The 20,576-nt window shown below is 41.7% G+C and overlaps 1 protein-coding gene across 15 annotated transcripts in view; it reads left to right on the top strand.

Moving 5' to 3' along the window:
• The window catches only part of CELF2 (CUGBP Elav-like family member 2), a 931,997-nt gene that overhangs the window by 320,639 nt on the left and 590,782 nt on the right, over window positions 1-20,576 (top strand). For 3 of the 15 annotated variants that reach the window (XM_070055735.1, XM_070055751.1, XM_070055741.1), the window contains exon 1: window positions 9,593-10,157. The exons of 2 other annotated variants lie outside the window; for them this stretch is intronic. In XM_070055735.1, the coding sequence (XP_069911836.1) occupies window positions 10,105-10,157 (53 nt within the window). In that variant the 5' untranslated portion in view covers window positions 9,593-10,104. Of the gene's footprint in view, window positions 1-8,733; window positions 10,158-20,576 lie in introns of those variants that run through there. 10 more of the 15 variants (XM_070055733.1, XM_017347664.3, XM_070055758.1 and 7 more) reach the window with 9 other exon arrangements.

Below are 20,576 nucleotides of genomic sequence, written 5' to 3'. Positions count from 1 at the left end.
TATTTATTCAATTATGTGCCAACAAAACTCTACTATAATTATCATTATCTAGATTTTTCTCTTTCTACATCCACCCTGGGAATGTCTCCTTCATATTACTGCTTACAGGTATGTGAGTTTTTACTAACATGCCCTCCTGGACTCTGGCAATTCTTGTGTGGGTTTTCTGTTGCCTATACATTCAGACCGTTGATCCTTTTGTAAATTCTGGTTGAGTATATAAAAATGATACATACAAGAGAGTTAAAGTGCGGCTCTTTTCTTCTATAAGCGACTAATTAAGGATGGATGCTTACAAAGAAGAACATGGAGCCAGCATCACACTATTTCAGTCATCTGGCTCAGAAAAGACCCTGTGATAAATGATTTTTTTAAGATTTATTTTATTTATTTGAAAGGCAAAGTTACAGAGACAGGAGAGATTTTCCATCCACGGTTTCACTCAAATGGCCACACTGGCAGTAGCTGGGGCAATCTGAAGCCAGGAGCCAGGAGCTTCTTCCAGGTCTCCCACATGGGTGGATGGGGCCCCCAGCACTTGGGCCATCTTCTTCTGCTTTAGCAGGGAACTGGATTGGAAGTGGAACAGCCTGGACTTGGAACAGGCGCCCGTAGGGGAGTGGCTTAATCCGCTACACCGCAAGGCCAGCCCCAAGACAGGATTTTTTAAAGGTGGGAATAGATAGGTGAATAATGAATCTTCAGTGATCTAAGAGTAAACCTATGATTTCTGTCTTCTGCTTTGGTCTATTAATTTAAAGTGTTCTTGGAAAAAAATTATTTAAATCACAATGATCATTCATTTTAATTGTCCAGTTGTGTTACATTTACAGTTTTTAAAATACTTTGCTCTGGCCGGCGCCGTGGCTCAATAGGCTAATCCTCCACCTTGCGGCGCCGGCACACCGGGTTCTAGTCCCGGTTGGGGCGCCGGATTCTGTCCCGGTTGCCCCTCTTCCAGGCCAGCTCTCTGCTATGGCCAGGGAGTGCAGTGGAGGATGGCCCAGGTGCTTGGGCCCTGCACCCCATGGGAGACCAGGAAAAGCACCTGGCTCCTGGCTCCTGCCAGGATCAGCGCGGTGCGCCGGCTGCAGCGGCGGCCATTGGAGGGTGAACCAACGGCAAAGGAAGACCTTTCTCTCTGTCTCTCTCTCTCACTGTCCACTCTGCCTGTCAAAAAAAAAAAAAAAATACTTTGCTCTATGCTTGTTGTCCATTAAAGATGCTCCTTATATAAGGAATAGCAGTGTGACTGAAACCAGGCCACCTGCTAACTATGAAAATCATTGACTCTGTTCTTTAATCCCCTCATCTGTGAAATGAAGATCAAAATAGAGTTTATTGGTAGATTGCTGGGAGAGTTTAGTAAGTTAAAGTTTGTAAAACCTTTAGAACAGAGCCTGATACATATGTTATGTATATGTATATATGTGCGTACATATATGTACATATACATATATGTGTATGCACATATATACGTATGTTAACATTTTTATGTTATATGTTGTTTCTTCTCTATTTTCACTTATAGGTCCTTCTAAGTGTAAACTGTGTTTCCTTTGGTTAATGATCTGAAAAAATGTTTAATTTCACAAGCAGAAGTTAAATGTTACAAACATTCATGATCTAAATAAATTTTAGGGTTTTGGATTTTCATCTACTGAGATATCTCACATGAACAAACTGGCAGCTGAGTTATTGTTTTCTTCTCTTTAGTGTAAAATAAAATAGGAATTAGGGAATATACTTGGAACTGAGGCACAGTGACCAAATCTCCAACTCAGCCAAGTGAGTTGCCAAGACACATTTTCCATCAGCCTCAAGTCCCCACTTTTATGACCTTCATATACTTTATAAATAAGTTTTAAATTTCATGTTGAATTGTGACTTTAGGAACTGTTGGCATCAGGTGGCTGGTAAGGTCATTGACTGAATGTTTTCATTTCTTAATAGTTCAATATTCTTTTTTATTTTCATCACAGAATAAATGGATATAGTTCCACCTTACATTGCAGACAGCCTCAAACTACTCTTTTATAAGTCTCTATAAATTGTTTTCTTAATGCTATTAAATGATTTCCTTCAGGGTTCCCCAGATGATAGACAGCAGACTGGTACTGGTTTGTGGATAGTTTATTTCCATTTACAACAACCAGAACTAAGAGTTTAGAAATGCATAGCATTTTAACAGCATTGTTTGTATAGTTCTTAATCAAATAATGTTACAGGAGTTTGTATTTTGATGAATTGGCTTTGTTTATTTTGTCTAGTTCAATTTCTTTATATATTACAATAAGCTTTAATCTGCAATGCACTGGAAATTTTGAATAAAGAAAGAGAGGAAGGAAGGATAGAAGAAGCAAAGTCCCTTACCACAGTGGGAAGCACTGCCTTACGTAATAGACACAAGGGGAAATGCTTTGGCAGGCTAAGTGGATCTTTTGATTGCTAAATAAACATTTTATAGAATCAATCAACCAACCAGCAATCCATATTTTTGTTTGTTGTGGTTACCAATTCGAAATAATCTAACAAGTTAATAAGTTTTTAGATCTCTGTCTTCAAGTGAATTTGTTGCACACTTTAATTCTGCTTAGATCTGCTGGGATACAGTTTTCCTTTTCCAGGGATAATAACACAAGACTTACTTTCCTCTCTTTGTGATTCAAGGGCAGTCTTCTGGGTTAGGCAGTCCTTTGCTCTGAGCAGATGTTGGCATTGTTTCATTGACTGGCAACTTGGCAATTGTGTCTGGCTTTCCTCTAAAACTCAGATTTCCCCCTTAAAAACCGGTAAGGAGTCCTGTTTTTAAATGCACAAAATTCAGAGGCATCTAAAGCAGCCTTTTAAAGAAAGCAAAACCAAAAATATTTTAAGATCCATGTTCTGGATTTATTCCCTGGCCTATTATATGGAGACTGTCTGAAGGGCACATCTTTCCTTGGGGCAATTCCATTGTCCCTGTTGGTGATTGCCAACAAAGGTGCTGACAAAGACAGACTGAAAATTAAAAAGAACATTGCACAGCTTTGAACATCTCATCTTCTGCGGCAGTACAAGAGTTAAAGCTCTAATTTTTTTTTTCTACTGTATGTACCAAATTTGGCCTGTGATTCCTTTGAATGGCATGAAAAGCAGTCTCCTCTCCTCTCCTTTCTCACTTTAAAAATATGCCTGGCAAAGACCCAAGACTCCCCTCCCCCAGTCTCATTCCCTCTTGCTCAGCTGACCAGAAATCCCAATGAAAAAGCATTCCTGACCAATTGTTAAGAGGGCCTGAGCACTGGTGGAAAATTTAGTTCACATGTGGGCACTGAATAACACATTGGGTCTTTCGCTATACTTAGCAGGTTTTGAAGCTGTCTCTTTAGAGGCCTTTTAGAATTATTATTTTTTTAGTTTATGAAGTATCCCATAATAGCAATTCTTAAGCCATTGACGGAACACCAAAACACATATCTTTGTTCATAGGCTTTTCATTGTATCAGGTGTTGTGAGCGAAACAGGAAAGCACTTGAAATTCCATTAAAGGTACATTCGTTTATCTAAAAAAAATAAAGAAAAAAAAGCTATCTTTGGAAGTTTGTCCCTGTAGACATCATTAAAGTGAAGATATGTGCCATACACGTTTTATGTAACTGAAGATTCCTGGTTAACTATTCAGGTGCAGATTTCTTTTATTTCGTGAGCTGATGCTTGTTACAAAAACAAGAAAATTCAGTGGCTGTGTTAACTGCCAATTCCCTCTGTATAAAATATGGTATAGAGGTGCCCCCACATTTCAAAAAACATCAGCTTCAGTGCTTCTCAACATGTCAGTGTTACCAACCCTTAAAAATTCATTTAACCAGACAATCCTAGGGAAAAAAGACTACATGGAATTCTCCAATTTCTAATATTTGAAGATTCAGGTGTACTTTACTAGGGTTACTGCTTTGTTTAAAAAGAAACCTCAAATGTGGTTTTTTATTTGGCTGGTAATGACAAACATAATAAAAGACTGTAAAAATCAGTAAATGGGGGCTGGCATTGTGGCTTGGTAGTGAAACTACCCCCCCCCCCCCCACTGCAACACCAGCATCCCATTTGGATACTGGTTCAATTCCCAGCTGTTCCACTTCCGATCCAGCGCCCTGCTAATGACCTGGGAAAGCAGCAGAAGATGGCCCAAGTGTTTGGGCCCCTGCCACCCATTGGGAGACCCTGATGAAGCTCCTGGCTTTTTCAGTCTGGCCCAACACTGGCCATTGTGGCCATCTGGGGAGTGAACCAGTGAATGGGAAGATCTCTCTCTCTCTCTCTCTCTCTCCTTTCTCTGTTAACTCTTTTAAAATAAATAAATAAATCTTTAAAAAAAAATAAAAACAAATAAATGTATTTTGATGGCTATTCAATGGCATCAAGGGTAACTTTAGGACACCCATAAATGAAAAACAATCATTACAGTGATGGTACTTTTATTTAAAAATCCATTTAGCAGAAGATTGCAGATTTGGCAAATAAAAACACAGGATACACATTTAAAACTGAATTTCAGTTAAAAAGCAAATAGTATAAGCATAGTCCATGCATTATTTTAGAACATGCTTATAATCAAAAAATTATTCTTTTTTTCTCTGAAATCCAACTTTAATTGAGCACACTGTATGTTATCTGGTAACCTTTGGCTGTCATCATTGCCACACTGTGGTTTGCTATAGAGAGCATGTAAAGTTGGGTTCTATTTCCAGGGTCAAGAACAAGTGGCAGAGCTTCCTGGGTCCCTCCTTCTGCCAGCTTTAACACTTTGGCACATCAAGACCAGAAGAGCTTCTTTTACAGCAGCGCATGTATTTCCAGTTAGTCATTCCACTTTCTGAAAAGGAGAGAGAGACTTGACCCACTTGAGCAGAAAGAGCTGGCTGGCTAATAGAAGAGAAGGCAGGGACCAGCAGAAAGAATATCAGAAAGGAACAGAATGAGGAACAAAGAAGTTTGAAGCAAGTCTTTCTAAAACAAAACAAAGTTTAAAAAAAATAATTAGGATCACCAAAACCCTAGGAAGAGACAGTAATTTATCAGAAATGGAAACAAACAAGGATGGAGTGGGAAAAAAAAAAAAAAGAAAATTTTATGTTTCCTCTCCAGCAGAGCATCTAAAAAAAAAAAAAAAAACTAGTAGAAAATCAGAAAATTAACTAGACATTTTTTGGGAGAGAAACTTGATGAAACATCATACTTTCTGAAACCTGATTAAACAGTTTAACTTACAGCTAATGGTGAATGCTTTTATTTTTCTTTCTTTGGGCAACTTATGACTCCTGTAGGCTTTCTACTCCTAACATAGAAGCGTGCTCTCAAAAGTTTGTGGAAATGGAATTAAGAGATTTATTAAAAATTTTATGAACCAAAATGCCTGTATCTGTTAATTCCACTTTCCAAGGGCCTTTTGAAGTAATCCTGTATTATAATGAACTTCCACAGTTTTTTGTCTTTGTTCCCAATATTGTCTAATGATATGAACACCCACCTGCGATGTTATGTAACCAGGGTAAATGTTCTGCTTGCTGACTCTAACCTTCTATATCAACATTTCCCAGGGCTTAGTGGGCAACACAGATTCCTTGCCTCTTGCTGTGGTCTCCTGGCTGAGACTGTATTTCCATGTGCTTCCCACATGACTCTCGTCACAACACATGTGGAAACCATAGGCTCATAGGGTCTTGTATGCATGGATGATAGAGGTACAAACAGTGGGGCTTCTTGCTGTTTGGAATTGGGTTGTAGTTTGGTTTCTTTATCAAAGAAATCAAAAGAAAAAGAGAGGATACCACAGAAGTTTTAGTTATATGAAATGCGAACAGTGATTGTTATTGCTGGTAAAAGTAAATGATCATAGGCTGGCGCTGCGACTCACTAGGCTAATCCTCCGCCTGCGGCGCCAGCACCCCAGGTTCTAGTCCCTGTCAGGGCACCGGATTCTGTCCCAGTTGCTCCTCTTCCAGTCCAGCTCTCTGCTGTGGCCCGGGAGTGCAGTGGAGGATGGCCCAAGTGCTTGGGCCCTGCACCTGCATGGGAGACCAGGAGAGGCACCTGGCTCCTGGCTTTGGATCAGCGTGCTGGCCACAGTGGCCATTAAGGGGTGAACCAACGGAAAAAGGCAGACCTTTCTCTCTGTCTCTCTCTCTCACTGTCCACTCTGCCTGACAAAAAAAAAAAAAGTAAATGATCATAAAGATTGCTTATGTGGATTGAATTCTATTTTAACAGGGAACTCCACAGAGAACTGACAATTATAGAACCATAAGGAAAAACAAAATGACTTGATGTAAAGGGGTAAATTTATCAAAATTGAGAAAAAGAGCACAAAAAATGAAATCTTATAATTCATACAGTTACATGGGATAAATTATATTTTCATATTTGGGGCCCCAAGTTTTCCAAAGTTGAACTTAACTTTTGGTTTTATTGTTGCCTTTTTGTGTTATAGATGGATAACTGGCTGGTTTTGATGAGGGCAACATTTTTATTGTTTTTTAGTAAGCTCCTCATAGTTGAACATGAATTATAATTCTTATAGCCTGTTTCTTAGTAGGAAATGACCCCATTTGGTATAACCCACTATAATCAGGAATGGAATACTTACAGGAAAGGGAAGAAAACAATTTACAGTAAGACCATGACATTGATGCATATAATACATGAAAACACTTGGGCCACAAAATTAAGAAAGAGAACAGCAAGATACTAATTTTTTTTTAATTCAATACATCCTTTGAAAGATCATTTGCCTCCTTCGTCTCCAAAGACTTTGAGGACGAGGGCTTCAAGTCATGGCCTCCTGAATTCTTGGGTTTCTCTGTGGTGCCTTATGAGTGCCAGCGTGAGACCATGCAATCCTCATTACTCACCCTCAACTGATTCCACCCCTGAGCAGATTCCTCCAGCTGGGTGTAACACTGGGGAAGAGGGAGTGCCAGGCAGTGGTTGCTCTATAAATGTACCTTCTAAGTACAATATCCTGGAAGAGCAGGCCAGTTATTGAGTTTTGCCATGCCTACATGCCCTCATTTACATGAACAAAATGGAGGTGCTATTGATGAGTTACCTCACAAAAAATTTTGTTTCAAGAAATGAGTAAGTATACCTGATAAAATGAGAACAGTTCCCTATACCTGGTAATAAACTTTGGCTATTATTTGTTTCTGTTCCTGGGCTTGGTGCAAGGGATTATTTGAAGGAAAATTTCTATTTATTGTCTTGAAAAAATTTTTTAAGAAAACTGTTGCTTTAAAATATCATTCCATAATGTTTGAGTATGGGTATGTCCTTTGACCAAAAGCAGCCAAGTCCCTATCCTTGTCACCCATTAACCCTAAACTCCAAGTGTTAAGACTTACCTCCCTCCCCTTACAAGACCTGAACCTAGGTAATGCAATGGGTTAGTGACAAGGATGACGTCATTCTAGTTGCAGTATCAATTTCATTATCATCCTTTGCTTTTCTCTTGCCGGTTTTCTAAAGAGGAAAACATTTATTAATTACCTAAGCACTCTGAGCCCTTTTGGAGGTACACCCAATATAAAAGCTATTATCACCCATATTTGGTGAAGTACTTGGGGATTAAAAGTGTTATGTAAATGTTTACACGTGATTGTGCTATGGCCCAAAATTCACATCGGAACAACAAATACAGCCCAGGAAGAAGCATAAAGCCCAGAGAGCCAATGATTTTTGTACAAGGTATGGAATTCTCTTTTATTTTAAGCCTTAAGATGGTTGCACTTCTGAAGAGGGTCGTTCGTAGCCATTAAGGAAAGTAAGTAAGACTGTAAAAGAGGAAACAAGTCTAAACAGGGGTTTCTGCCTATTTTAAGATCCCTGGGATCCATGGAAAAGAGAGCAAAAGGGAATGGCTTTAAAATACTGTAAAAGGGGCTGGTGCTGTGGTGTAGCGAGTAAAGCTGCCGCCTGCAGTGTTGGATCCCTTTTGGATACTGGTTTGAGTCCCAGCTGCTCCATTTCCCATCCAACTCTGCTGTGGCCTGGGAAAGCAGTAGAGGATAGTCCAGGTCCTTGGGCCCCTGCACCTGCGTGGGAGACCCTGGGGGAAGCTCCTGGCTCCTGGTTTTGATTCGGGCTCTGGCCATTGTGGCCATCTGGGGAATGAATGAACCAGCAGATGGAAGACCTCTCTCTGTCTCTGCCTCTTTGTAGCTCTGCCTTGCGAATAAATAAATAAATAATATTTAAAAAAAATAAAGTAAAATTTTGTGAGAAGCATAGGGAATAACCAGAACCTTCTGATTAAAACAGAAACCTCAACAGCACGCTTCTAAAAGTTGTTTCTTTTCTGGAGACACCCAGGAAAGAACAGAGTCTCTTTCATTGTGGGTTCCGACAAAAGGCAAGAAAGTGGGACCTTCCTCATGCTGAAGACCTCAGGTAGTGAGGACCGTGAAGAACACTGAACACACCCTGTTCTCATTGAATCTTTACCATTCCTTCTGGGGGAAGGTCTCAGGCTGGTACAGGTGTGGCTGATCTTTAATAGCCTCTGACTCTCGAAACCGCCGCCAAGAGCCTTCAGCTGTTCTGTGTGTCTAGGTAGCTGTTGGCTTAAGTTGCCTACGTAGTTGTTCGCTTAAGGTGCCGTCTACCAAAGACCAGGGAAGCTCGTTTTCTATTTATAGCAATAATATTTTATTTTAAAAAATCCTTTAAAAATAAGCGTAAGAAAAAGAGAAATTTGATATTAAAGAATATCCAGTAAAGGTCATGACTCACGCAGCTATGACCAAAATGTTGATCATCTGCGTGACACGGTGCTGACGTTGGGTTAGAAGATTTAAGATGCCCTGATTCCACCACCCTGGGGCGACACAAGGAAGAACTTTGGCTGCAGAGAACTTTGCTGGTACCAGAACTCTCCAGTAAAAAGAGGCCCAGGTTTAAGAGACAATGATTATTGAAAAATAAGAAATCCACACAGGCACCAAAAAACCCATGGGAGGAATAAGAAGACCAAGGAGGGACACTCTGGGCAAACAACACTGCCCCGGTGGTTTTTAACATGTGTTCTGCAAAGTTTCAGATGGTTCCCAAAAGGATGTTTGGTTTTACAAAGGACAAAGCACACCCTTTTCTCTCAGTGTTTAGAAGGATTTACACACTTCTCCTTTCGCACTATTTTAAAACACAAGAGAGGAAACAAAGAGAGGGAGCCAGGGGAAGAGAAAAATAAAGAAGGCAAGAAAGAAAGGCAGGGGAGGGGGAAAAAGATTGGAACAGAACAGAAGAAGAAAAATAGAAACGAGGAAGAACTGTAGCAAAAATAAGAGAGAGAGAGAGAGAGAGAGAGAAAGGAAGGAAGGAGGAAGGAAGAAGGAAAAAGGAAGGGAGGAAGGAAGGAAGAAAAAGAAATCTACCCAAAAACACACAGTAAATTCAAGCTCCTTAACAGCCAGGCTCCAACTTATTTTTAAAAAAACAACGCCTAGCAGTAATATAGCTACAGCCTCTGAGGGAAGCTCAGAGGCTGATGTCAGAGTCCCAGAACCTAAGCCACGAGGAAAATAAATAAATAAATAAAACGTAAAACAGGGAAGCCGGCAGCCGAGCGGGTCTTCGGACAGGGCGGGGAAAGCCGGGTCTGCAGGGCAGGAGGAAGACCCCCAAGGAGGCGAGGCGCGCAGCCCCCCGCAGTCCTCTGTCGAGGATTGCGGGTAAACTCTGCAGGCTTCGGGCTTGAGCTGTGTTTGTTCCCACTGAAAGCCGAGGAGGACGGTGTTAATAAAGAGAGATTTAGCCGAGCAATGTGCTCGGAATAAAGTGGGCTGCAAAAAAAGGTCAACCGTGATCCGTGGCGGCCGCGGACGAGGGCTTGGGAAGGTGCTGAGGAGACCGGGGAAAAGCGACGGAGCGCGAGGCCCGGGGTGGGGGTGGCGGGAAGCCAGGGCCCGCGCTCAGCGCTCCCGGGAGGAGCGAGAGCCGCGCGGGGCGCCCTCCCGCTCGGCCCGCGCCGCCGCCAAGCCGCCTTCGCGTCCCCGGCCGCCCCGGCCCCGGCCCCGGCCCCCTCCTCCTCCTCTCCCTCGGAGGATCCGCCCTGAGCCCGCTCTCCAGACCATGGTCTCCTTAATCTCAGACTTGGATCCCCTCAGAGACTGGAAAGTTTTAAGGTAGGCCTGCTTTGCTTTCTCTGCGCACGTCGGCGGGTCAGCCGCCGCCGGGCTCCCGCCCCGCAGCCCTGGGCAGCAGTGCGGGATGTTGGCTGCGATGCCCCGGGTGGTACAGGTGGCCGCGGGGTCCGGCGGTTTTGACGTGGAAGCTCCCTGGAGCGGCTGTAGAAAGGCGTGCGCGCGCGTGTGTGTGCACTTCCCGGGGTCCAGGTGTCACTGCCTTCCTCCTCCTGAGGGTCCCGCCTGACTGACCCCAACCCACCCTTGGCTGAGGGCTCAGAGCGCCCGCTCCTCCTCTTAATTTCGTGGGTTTCAGGGGGACACTTGAGACGGAATGTGTCCAACTTTGTGGGACTTCAGATAGAAAAGTGAACTTTTTGAGAAATGAGACGGCGATGGGGGCGGGGGACAGAGTCTTTCCTCCCATGACCTCTGCTCCTGGCCCTCACCGTCAGCTCTGAGCTGGGAAAGTTCAGTGACCTTAAGAAAACGAGCTTGTAGAATTGAAATGACACCCTTCGCTGAATGCTCCTTTAAACGTTGAACTCCGACCTCTTCATCTCTCAGAGGCGCGGAAAAATTAGAACCCAGGAGCTGAAAATGGGCAGGTTCGTGAACCCTCGAGTGGGTCGATTTACTTCACTCCAAGTGGGATTTCCTAGTGAAAGCATTCTTAGACAATTTTTAAGATATAGAGATGTTAAACGGCAGGATTTTTGTTGAAAAGTGAGTCTACACAGTGTTATGTTTTCCAAATAACTACCCCAAAGCGTGGTCCCACAGGATTTAGAACGGAACCCAAAGAAAGAATATAAATGAGTAGGGGTGTTTGAGCCTAGGACCTCTTTTTTTAATGACATTTCTCAAGTATTAGTTAATTAATTCCTTATTTCCTTTTCATGAATTCAGCCCCAATGTTTGTCTGAATTTATTATTTGTGAAAACATTATAGAAATGAAAAAATAATCCAATATCCATTCTTTTTAAAATAATTGCATCTTTCTAGAACTTTTCACATATGCATGTGACATATCATGTAATATATACAATTATATAATATGCTCTTCTTCCAGTTAACACTTTAAGCATATTTCCATGTTTATGCCTTCCTTTTATAGCCATACTTTTAATAGCTAAAAGCACTTTATGTTGACTATGTTGTTTACTAAATTTAGATTGCTCCCAGTCCTTGATTTTATATTAACAACTGAAAGAACATCTTTGTGTGTATAGTGTGTTACTTCCATTAAATAATTCCCAGGATTTCTACATGAAAAGTTCCAAACACTTTTATGAGTCTTTCAGTAGATTTTTCTTCTGTTTGCATGTTTAAACTTTATTTTTATTGAGAAATGGTAAAATACTTGTGTGTATATTCTTGTGTATAGTATTAGAATAAACTTCAGTCTCCTTTTCTTTTAACTGGATTACTAACCTGTTTGTTAAACTGAAATATCTCTTAAGAGTTTTTTTAAAAAAATGTTCCAGTGATTAACTCAACATTATTGCACAAGTGGATAAGGCAGGCACTAACTCTAAGAATGTGTGTGACTACAGTCACAAATTTTAAAAAAGTAGCCCTCTGAAGGCCTCTTTAAGATAATGAGCCTGTCTTAACTCATTTCAAAACTTGTGATAATGTTACCTTTCCCATAAAGGTGGCCCCAATATAAATGAAGTTTATTTATATTTAAAATAAAGCGTTACAAATTTGGACTGGCAAGAGCTGAGAAAGATAAACATACATTTTTACATGGACTACTTTGGCTACACCAAGTTCATTCTGTCCACACCTCTTCCTGGCAAGCTTATCCCATCAGCTTTTTAACCGCCTATAATCCTTCCCTCAAGCATGAAATAACAAAGGGATAGCATTTATGAATTTATTTTTTTTTTTTAATTTGAGAGGCAGAGATGGAAGACAAATCGATAGGTAGGCAGACAGCTCCTGTCTGTTGGTTCAGTCTCAAAATGCCTGCAAATGGCCAAGGCATTTTGAACTAACCTGAAGCCAGGAGCCTGAGGACTACAGTATGGGTCTCCCACATGGATGACATGGTCCCAGCTACTTGGGTCATTACCTACCACCTCCCAAGGTCTACAGTAGCAGGAAGCTGGAATCCAGAGCTGGAACTAGGACCTGAACCCAGGCTCTTAGATAAGGAATGTGAATGTTAGTGGGTAGGTAGGGATGCTTGCCTCTGAATTGCATTTTAAACTCCTTATTTTTTTACACTGAGGCATCCTTTTGGCAAATTTTGATCTACTGAAATGTTCACACACCAACCTTAAGTCTCTGTCTGTAATATATGGGAGAAGCAAAGATATGCAACCAGCTTGTAAATGGGTAATCATGCAGGAAAATGAGATATGTGCCCTAATGCTTTACAGTGTTGTCTGTGATACAAGTTATGTCAATCAAATGCTCTAGAAATCCAGAGAATGGGATGAGAGATCCTATTCCAGTAAAGAAAAACATTTGGAAGTGCTCTTGTCTGGTTAACAGAAGAATATTTGATATATAAAGTATATTAAAAGGTGGAAAGGCTTGCATACCCTTATAACCTGGAATATTTTCAGGTGTTTGGCCCAAGAATGTAGTCTAGAGTTCCACCAAACCTGCTGGCTCCTGGAAAGTACATAAGTACAGCTGATTTTCAAATCTGTTTACACCACAATTTAGTGTTCAAGATATCTGTTTATGGGGCTGGCACTGTGATGTAGCAGGTAAAGCCGCCGCCTGCAGTCCTGTCATCCCATACGGGCACCAATTCAAGTCCTGCTATTCCACTTCCAATCCAGCTCTCTGCTGTGGCCTGGGAAAGCAGTGGAAGATGGCCCAAGTCCTTGGGCCCCTGTACTCGCGTGGGAGACCTGGAAGAAGCTCCTGGCTCCTGGCTTCAGATCAGCTCAGCTCCAGCCGTTGCTGCCATCTGAGGAGTGAACCAGTGGATGGAAGATCTCTCTCCCTCTCTCTGCCTCTGCCTCTCTGTAACTCTGCCTTTCAAGTAAATAAGTGAATCTTAAAAGAAAAAAAAATCTGTTTTCAGGGTACATCTTCAGGTCACAGGGAAAACCTAAAGTGGAAATAGTGCTCTTGGATATGTTTTAATTGCTGTCAACCTCCAGGGATGTAGAAGAAACCTAATTTGCACCAGAAGACAAGCCAACAATTTTCAACATTAAGATTCCCCTTTTGACCACTGGGAAAGCACAAACACTACAGTTTCATTCAAAGAAGAGAATCCAAATAAGCTGAATCAAGAAAAAGTGTTCTTAGTACACAGAAGGAGGAAAAAATAACATGTAGTACATCAATGAGTAAAAGAATAAAGCAAAAAACCCTGATATTATGATAGTACAGGATTTCATGTTCCTTGAAAGGCTGAGAAGCGATCATGCTCATTGATATATTTCATGCTCATTGATTATTTCATGCTCATTGATATAACCTGTGGGAAAAAATGTCCACAGTGAGGGAATTAAACAGAAAGAGGAGGGCTGAATACCTGGCCTCTCTTTTGTCCCTGTCCAGCCCCTGCATCACCTTCAAGGGAGGCTTTAAAACATTCCAAATCTGGTAATTCTTCTGCTCAGAGAGGAGGGAGTTGAGCCAGGACATGAAGTGATGAGATGAAGTCATAGATCTCTGTGGTATAAGCTGTTGTCACCCCCCTTCTGTTCTAACTCTCTCTTCTAGTATGAAGGATCTGTCCACTGTTTTCACTTCTGTTCTCGTCTCTCTTAACATGATTTAAGGTGGCTCAGCTCAGACCTCTCCTCAGAGCTCCCAGACTTATCCACAGAGCTGATTGTATACCTTAATGATGTCTCAAGCTCAACAGGCTGCAAACACTCTATGCTGCTCTCTTCCACTCTTTGTTGGTTCTAATAGGGCTTGTGAGTCATACCACTATCCAGCCAGATACTCCAATTGGAAAGCCAGGCATCGTCTTACTTTATATGCAAACTATGGCCAATAATTCTTTATTTAACTCCTAAACACCTTTGGACTCTCTCCACTTTTCTCTGCCTTCTGTTGCTAACATCTCCCTTTGCTCAGAACATCATTCTACTTCCCAATTAGTCTCCCTGTTCCAACTCTTGCACTCTTAATGTCTGTTTTGCACACAGGAGGAATACAAACATTTCAGAAGTCATAAATCAGATCACGGGACTTTTCTGCTTAAAATCCTTTACTCTTAGAATGAAAGCCAATATCCTCATGCTATTCTACCAGACCTCATATGATATAAACCTTGTTGCCTCTCCAGCCATGTCTGCTCCTTATTTTCTCACAACCTATGCTAGCAGCATACTGGTCTTTCCCTCCCTCCCTCAAAACCACAGCCAAGTTTGTTGGGTCTTTATTTGTGTTAGCCGCTCCCTCTTCCTTCCTGGAAATCTTCCCTTAACCATTTGCAAGTCATTCAAGTCTTAGCTCATATATCATCTCCTCAATGAGGCCTTCTCCAATCCCTCAATTTAAAGTCATCCAAAAGTCACTGTCTATCTTATCTCCTGATAGGATGGCCATAGGAAATTGCCAGCATTCAGCTATTTTTAATGATAAAAATGTCAATTTAATGTGGTATAACTAATATTTTCACAGCACTGCTGCCAATTCCTGTTATATGAATATAAGCATGTATATATTTATTAGTTATTTCTCTCCTCCATTAGAATTGCATAGTTTGTGTATTTAACTGGTGTATACTCAGTATCTAATAAATTTCCTCAGGTGGACATTTGACACAACAGTTCAGACACACACACGGCTGGCGCTGCAGCTCAATAGGCTAATCCTCCGCCTGCGGTGCTGGCACACCGGTTCTATTCCCGGTCGGGGCGCCAGATTCTGTCCCGGTTGCTCCTCTTCCTGTCCAACTCTCTGCTGTGGCCCGGGAGTGCAGTGGAGGATGGCCCAAGTCCTTGGGCCCTGCACCCGCATGGGAGACCAGGAGGAAGCACCTGGCTCCTGCCTTCAGATCAGCGCGGTGCGCCGGCCGCAGCAGCCATTGGGGGTGAACCAACGGAAAAAAGGAAGACCTTTCTCTCTGTCTCTCTCACTGTCCACTCTGCCTGTCAAAAAAAAAAAAAAAAAAAAAAAAGACACACACATGAGATACCCACATCCCATATTGGAGTAGCTGGGTTTCAGTCTCAATTCCACTACCAATTTAAGTATCCTGCTAATGTACAGCCTGTGAGGCAGCAAAGTGATGGCTCAAGTACTTGGGTCCTGCCATCCATGTGGGAGATCCAGACTGAGTTCCTCCCTCTTGGCTTCAGGCTGGCTCAGCCCCAGCTGTTATAGGCATTTAGGAAGTAAATCAGCAGATAGAAGGTCTCTCTGTCCATATATGTCTGTCTCTGTTTCTCTATATTTCAAATAAATACACATTTAAAAAAATATTTCCTGGCAAGAGACACACAACGAATGAATGAATGAGATGATCACTGCTTGTCTCTGTCATCCAACTTTACAATAGGCAGGAGCATAGGCTTGTATGTTCTGTTCACATTCTGACTCCAATATTTCCCACAGTAGCATTATGTGAAATTAATTAACTAATGAATTAATAACTTTTAACTCACAGTTTGCAATTTTATCTTCCATTCATTGTTTCTGCGCCAGTCAGGAAAGAATCTGATTTTGTAACATGGAATATTTAAATATTCTTTCTGGGGATATGAAATGCATCTATTATTTAAGTCCATTTCATTCCTTCTAGACAAGGGAATGATCTAGAGCAGAGGCTGGCAAACTTCTATAAAGTGCCAGACAGTAAATACATCAGGTTTTGCTGGCCTTACAATCTCTGTTGCAGCTACTCAAGTCTGCTGTTGTAGCATAAAAACAGCCAGAGATGTAATTTACACAACTTAGCTTGGCTGTGATCCAATAAAACTTTATTTACAATAACAGGCAATAGGCTGGACCCTGGCTGATTGGCCAGAATCTATCCTTTATCATCTGGACTAATGATGTGGCCCACAAGAAAATATAAGTGGCTTTGACAGATTCTAGTTGCAGAGATGTTTTCCAATTGCAAATGATAAAGTGAATATCATAAAATTGCCTCATTATTAGGGGGAAAATTTCAAGGACCTGCGGTGAAATTTCAAAGGCAGAGATGTTTCAGGTCACAAGCACTTGATCTCACAAAGATGATTATGGTTTGGAGAAAATGTATGGTTTACCACATCCCTTAGATGTTTGGATAAACCTTAAAGCTATAACAAAATACACTTTTGCCTGTTCCCTACTGAGTATGTGAGAAATTCCCATTAATGACAATAGCATACGTTGATGGAAAAAATAGACCAGACTCCAACATGTTTTAAGTCACTGCTTGGCTTTGTTTCTTTCTTTTTCATCGTGTTCTCTAGCTCATTTAAGTATACATTTCCCTTTCACATGCTTGATAAATCTGCTCAGATGAATTCCAAATTCATGAAAGAAAGCATGCTGTGGAATTCTGAATGCATGCCAGGTGGGGATACTCCTCAGTTCCTGTTCCATCACATCTTGAAGATACACAGGGTCGGGAGAGGCTCCATGGAAGCTCTGCTGGTATCCATTGCGGGTGGGCAGGCCATCCAAAGATCAGAAATTAGTCTTCCGAGACAAGAATTTACAAGAATCATTCATGCTTTCTACACATGTGAAGTGCTTTATTATATAATAGCTCATTTTATCTTTGCAACAATCCTATGAGTAAGAAGTAGTGGTACTATTCGTTGTCTCATTTTGAGCAAAATGATACTTGGAAAGGGTCCATAACTTACCCCAGCCACAGTGCAGCCACAGTGTGGACTTGGGTCTTGCTAACTCTGAGGCAGGGAAGAAATGATGCCATTTACTGTCCTGATCTATTTGGTACCTTTCCTTGATACATTCATAAACCTGACTGCAGTTAAGAAAAATTTATACCACATAGTTCTTCCTTTTCCCTTAATGTTTGAAGAACTTTGATCCAGTTACTACCTGGTACTTTAAAATACCTTTGCAGAGCAGCGTCAAAGAGGGCTATGAACATGCAGAGATCATCTAGTAAAAATTTTTCAGATATGTTGAATTATCCATTCATGAAAGTAAATACAAGTCTGGGATTTTTAAATGATTAATATATTGGTGAATGATTTAATATTTTTCACAAAGCATAACCAATGAAGAACATGACATAATAATGACACCAATTATTTATAAGATCACATAAAAATATGAAGTAGAAAAATTCCATTATCTATAGGTTGGACTGCTACTTCCATTGCATTTCATCTCATACTAGCATTAAAACAAGAAACTCATTACTCTCATTAGTTTTTGTTCATTCCATTGATCCAAATAATCAATGGAAAATATTTCCACTCCTGAAGTGAACTGATCAAGCAGTGTTTTAAGAACAAAACCAGCAAATCCAAATAATTTGAAATCTCAGGAGAAGCACAGAAGAAAATTCCTTATTTAATCAGGTAAAGTCACCCAAAGATCAGAGACCACAGTGAAGCAATTTTCCCAAAATAAAAGAAAATCACATGCCACTTTAATTCTGCCCTTCGTGATGTCAAAGATAAACAAAGCCAGACAGTAGTTAAAGTTGTCAGGGTAAATCTGAACCAGTAATCTACTATTGTAATAGGGAAGCATGTTCAACATGAGATGAACACAATGCGTTTGTACATAGGTAAGGGCATTTTAGAGAAAGAATGATGGAGAGAGATGGTGAGCCAGGTCTCAGAAGTGTCTGGCCAGTTGAAATGACAAAGGCTAGTTCAGCATAAAACTGATTAGGCCAGCTGAGTCTATTAGGGGGCAGTGGTACACAGTAGGAGTCCATTCTCCCACAGAAGCTGGGATCCTGGGGCCCCATCCTTTCTGATCATTACATTTTAAAGGAATGACTTTCAGGTCTTTGAGAAGGACACTCCTGAGCTGTAAGAAATCCATATGCATCTCTAAGGGACAGAGAAAGGATTAGAGTGGTAAACTCTTTTTAATCTGTACTCTAAGACAGGGTGGATAGGGGCCTATGACTGGTGTTGGTTGGAACAAACAGTGAATTAATTGCTTTGGCTGCCTTGAGTTTTCTCAGGTAGGTGAGTTTAGGGGGAGCTGGGGTCATCCTTGGGATATAGCCTTAAACTGTTAGAAACTCTGTTAGTGTGTGTTCAAGTTTTTAATGTGCAAGAGTTGGGGATGAGGGGTAAAATCATTTGCGTTGAGCCTGTAGTCTTCATAAATCTGGTTGAGAAGAGGTTTCAGAGGAGTCTAGTAGGCATTTGGTCATGGAGAGGCTTGGTCAGCTCCTCTCATCAGGGGAATGAAGACAGTCTCCATATTCCTATGAACAATCTAAGTCTACTTCTCATTTGATTGCCTTTTTTTGTTTGCTAACGACCAACTGAATTGTGTGCTGAGACTTGATAGAACACAATATTTGCTGGATGGTGGGAGTAATCGGGTATTTTTGAGAGGCATTTCTATAGAAACACAGTGATGCATGGTTAGAACAGATTATCAATTCAGTTTTTGAGTCCAGAAGAGAAGATTTCTGGACATCGAGCCCTATGTATCTTTAGATAGTGGGAGGAGGATGGCTGTGGCAATCCACTGGGCTTCCCATTTGCAGTTTGTGGTGAGGACTTAGTACCATGTCCATCAGTATCCCAGGACGGAGTGTCGCAGATGCAGAAGCTCCAGTTTACTTTCCAAGAGTCAACGTAGCAGCAGTTTTAGGCACAATGATTGGGCCAGGCGTGATTTATTGTTGTAATGACCTCTTTGAAGTTGATAGCAAGCTGTCTTACCTTGGTGTGCAGGGCTTTTACAAATCGTGGGGGCAAAGGGCAGCTACAAGATCACTGAGTCCTAATAAGAATCTGGGCAGGCAGAGTTTAGTTCGCAATGATTTCAAGTCAGGAGAGAGGGAGAAAAATGGAAAACATTAATTTGGAGGGTTGTGGTCATATATTGAAGGAAGCTAGAAGAATTGAGGAATCAGTAAAGACTGACAATATGTGTAAGATGGAGGGATATAGTCCAATTTATTGGTAAATAATATAACTTCAAGGACAATGAGTAAGACCAGGATCTGATAACTCACAAGGATGTTATATAGCTTTCCAATGAAGCATAGGATCAATTTCCATAGTTTTCCCATTTTTTTTATCAAGGATAATTACAGGTTATTCTTGTTTATGCAGTTAATCTAGTCTTATTGAATTTGGCCTGTTAATTTACGTAGCTGCAGTAAGAGTGGTAATTGACCATATAGGCATTTTCAGATTTGCTTTGCTCATGCTTTTAATAAAGAATGTCAGATTGGACTTTTCTTTCTTTTTTTTTTAAAGATTTATTATATTTATTTGAAATGCAGCACTACAAATAGAAAGAGGAAGAGAAAGAGAGACACAGAGAGAGAGGTCTTCCATCCTCTGGTTCATTCCCCAAACAGCCACAACAGCTGGGGCTGGGCCTTACCAAAGCCAGGAGCCAGGAGCTTCATCTAGGTCTCCCACGTAGATGCAGGGGCCCAGGCACTTAGACCATCCTCCAGTGCTTTCCCAAGTGCATTGGGAAGGAGCTGGATCTGAAGTGGAGCATTCGGGACTCAAACTGGTGCCCATGGAGGATGCCAGCATCCCAGACTGCGGCTTAACTATTATACCACAGCGCCAGCCCCAGACTTTTCTTTTTAAAGATTTACTTATTTGAAACAGTGTGTCAGCCAGTGCCGCAGCTCACTAGGCTAATCCTCCGCCTGCAGCGCTGACACCCCGGGTTCTAGTCCCAGTAGGGACGCCGGATTCTGTCCCAGTTGCTCCTCTTCCAGTCCAGCTCTCTTCTGTGGCCCGGGAAGGCAGTGGAGGATGGCCCCAGTGCTTGGGCCCTGCACCCGCACGGGAGACCAGGAGGAGACACCTGGCTCCTGGCTCAGATCTGCGCAGTGCGCTGGCCGCAGCGCACCAGCCATAGGGGCCATTTGGAAGGAAGACCTTTCTGTCTCTGTCTCTCACTGTCTAACTCTGCCTGTCCAAAAGAGAGAAAGAGAGAGAGAGAGAAAGAGTGTGAGAGAGAAAGAAACTTTAATTTGCTGCCTTACTCCCCATAAGGCAACTACAGCTAGAGCTGAGTCAAGCCAAAGCCACGAGCCAAGAAGTTTATCCAGATCTCCCATGTGGGTGGCAGGGACCCAAACACTCAAGGCATCTTCCACTGCTTTTCCCAGGCCATTAGCAGGAAACTAAGACACAAACAGGCATCCATATGGAATGCTGGTGTTGCAGGCGGTGGGTTAACCCACTACACCACAACACCAACCCACCCGGACTTGAGGCTCTTGAGGCTAGGTAGCCAAGCCAAGAACTTAATAGCAGAACTCATAATTTAGGTGAAATCTAGGTCCTCCAAAT

Source organism: Oryctolagus cuniculus, chromosome 13 (genome assembly GCF_964237555.1).
Source record: "Oryctolagus cuniculus chromosome 13, mOryCun1.1, whole genome shotgun sequence".
NCBI classification, from domain to species: domain Eukaryota; kingdom Metazoa; phylum Chordata; class Mammalia; order Lagomorpha; family Leporidae; genus Oryctolagus; species Oryctolagus cuniculus.
The sequence above is the reverse complement of the archived record's forward strand: the minus strand, read 5'-3'. Positions and strand labels throughout refer to the sequence as shown.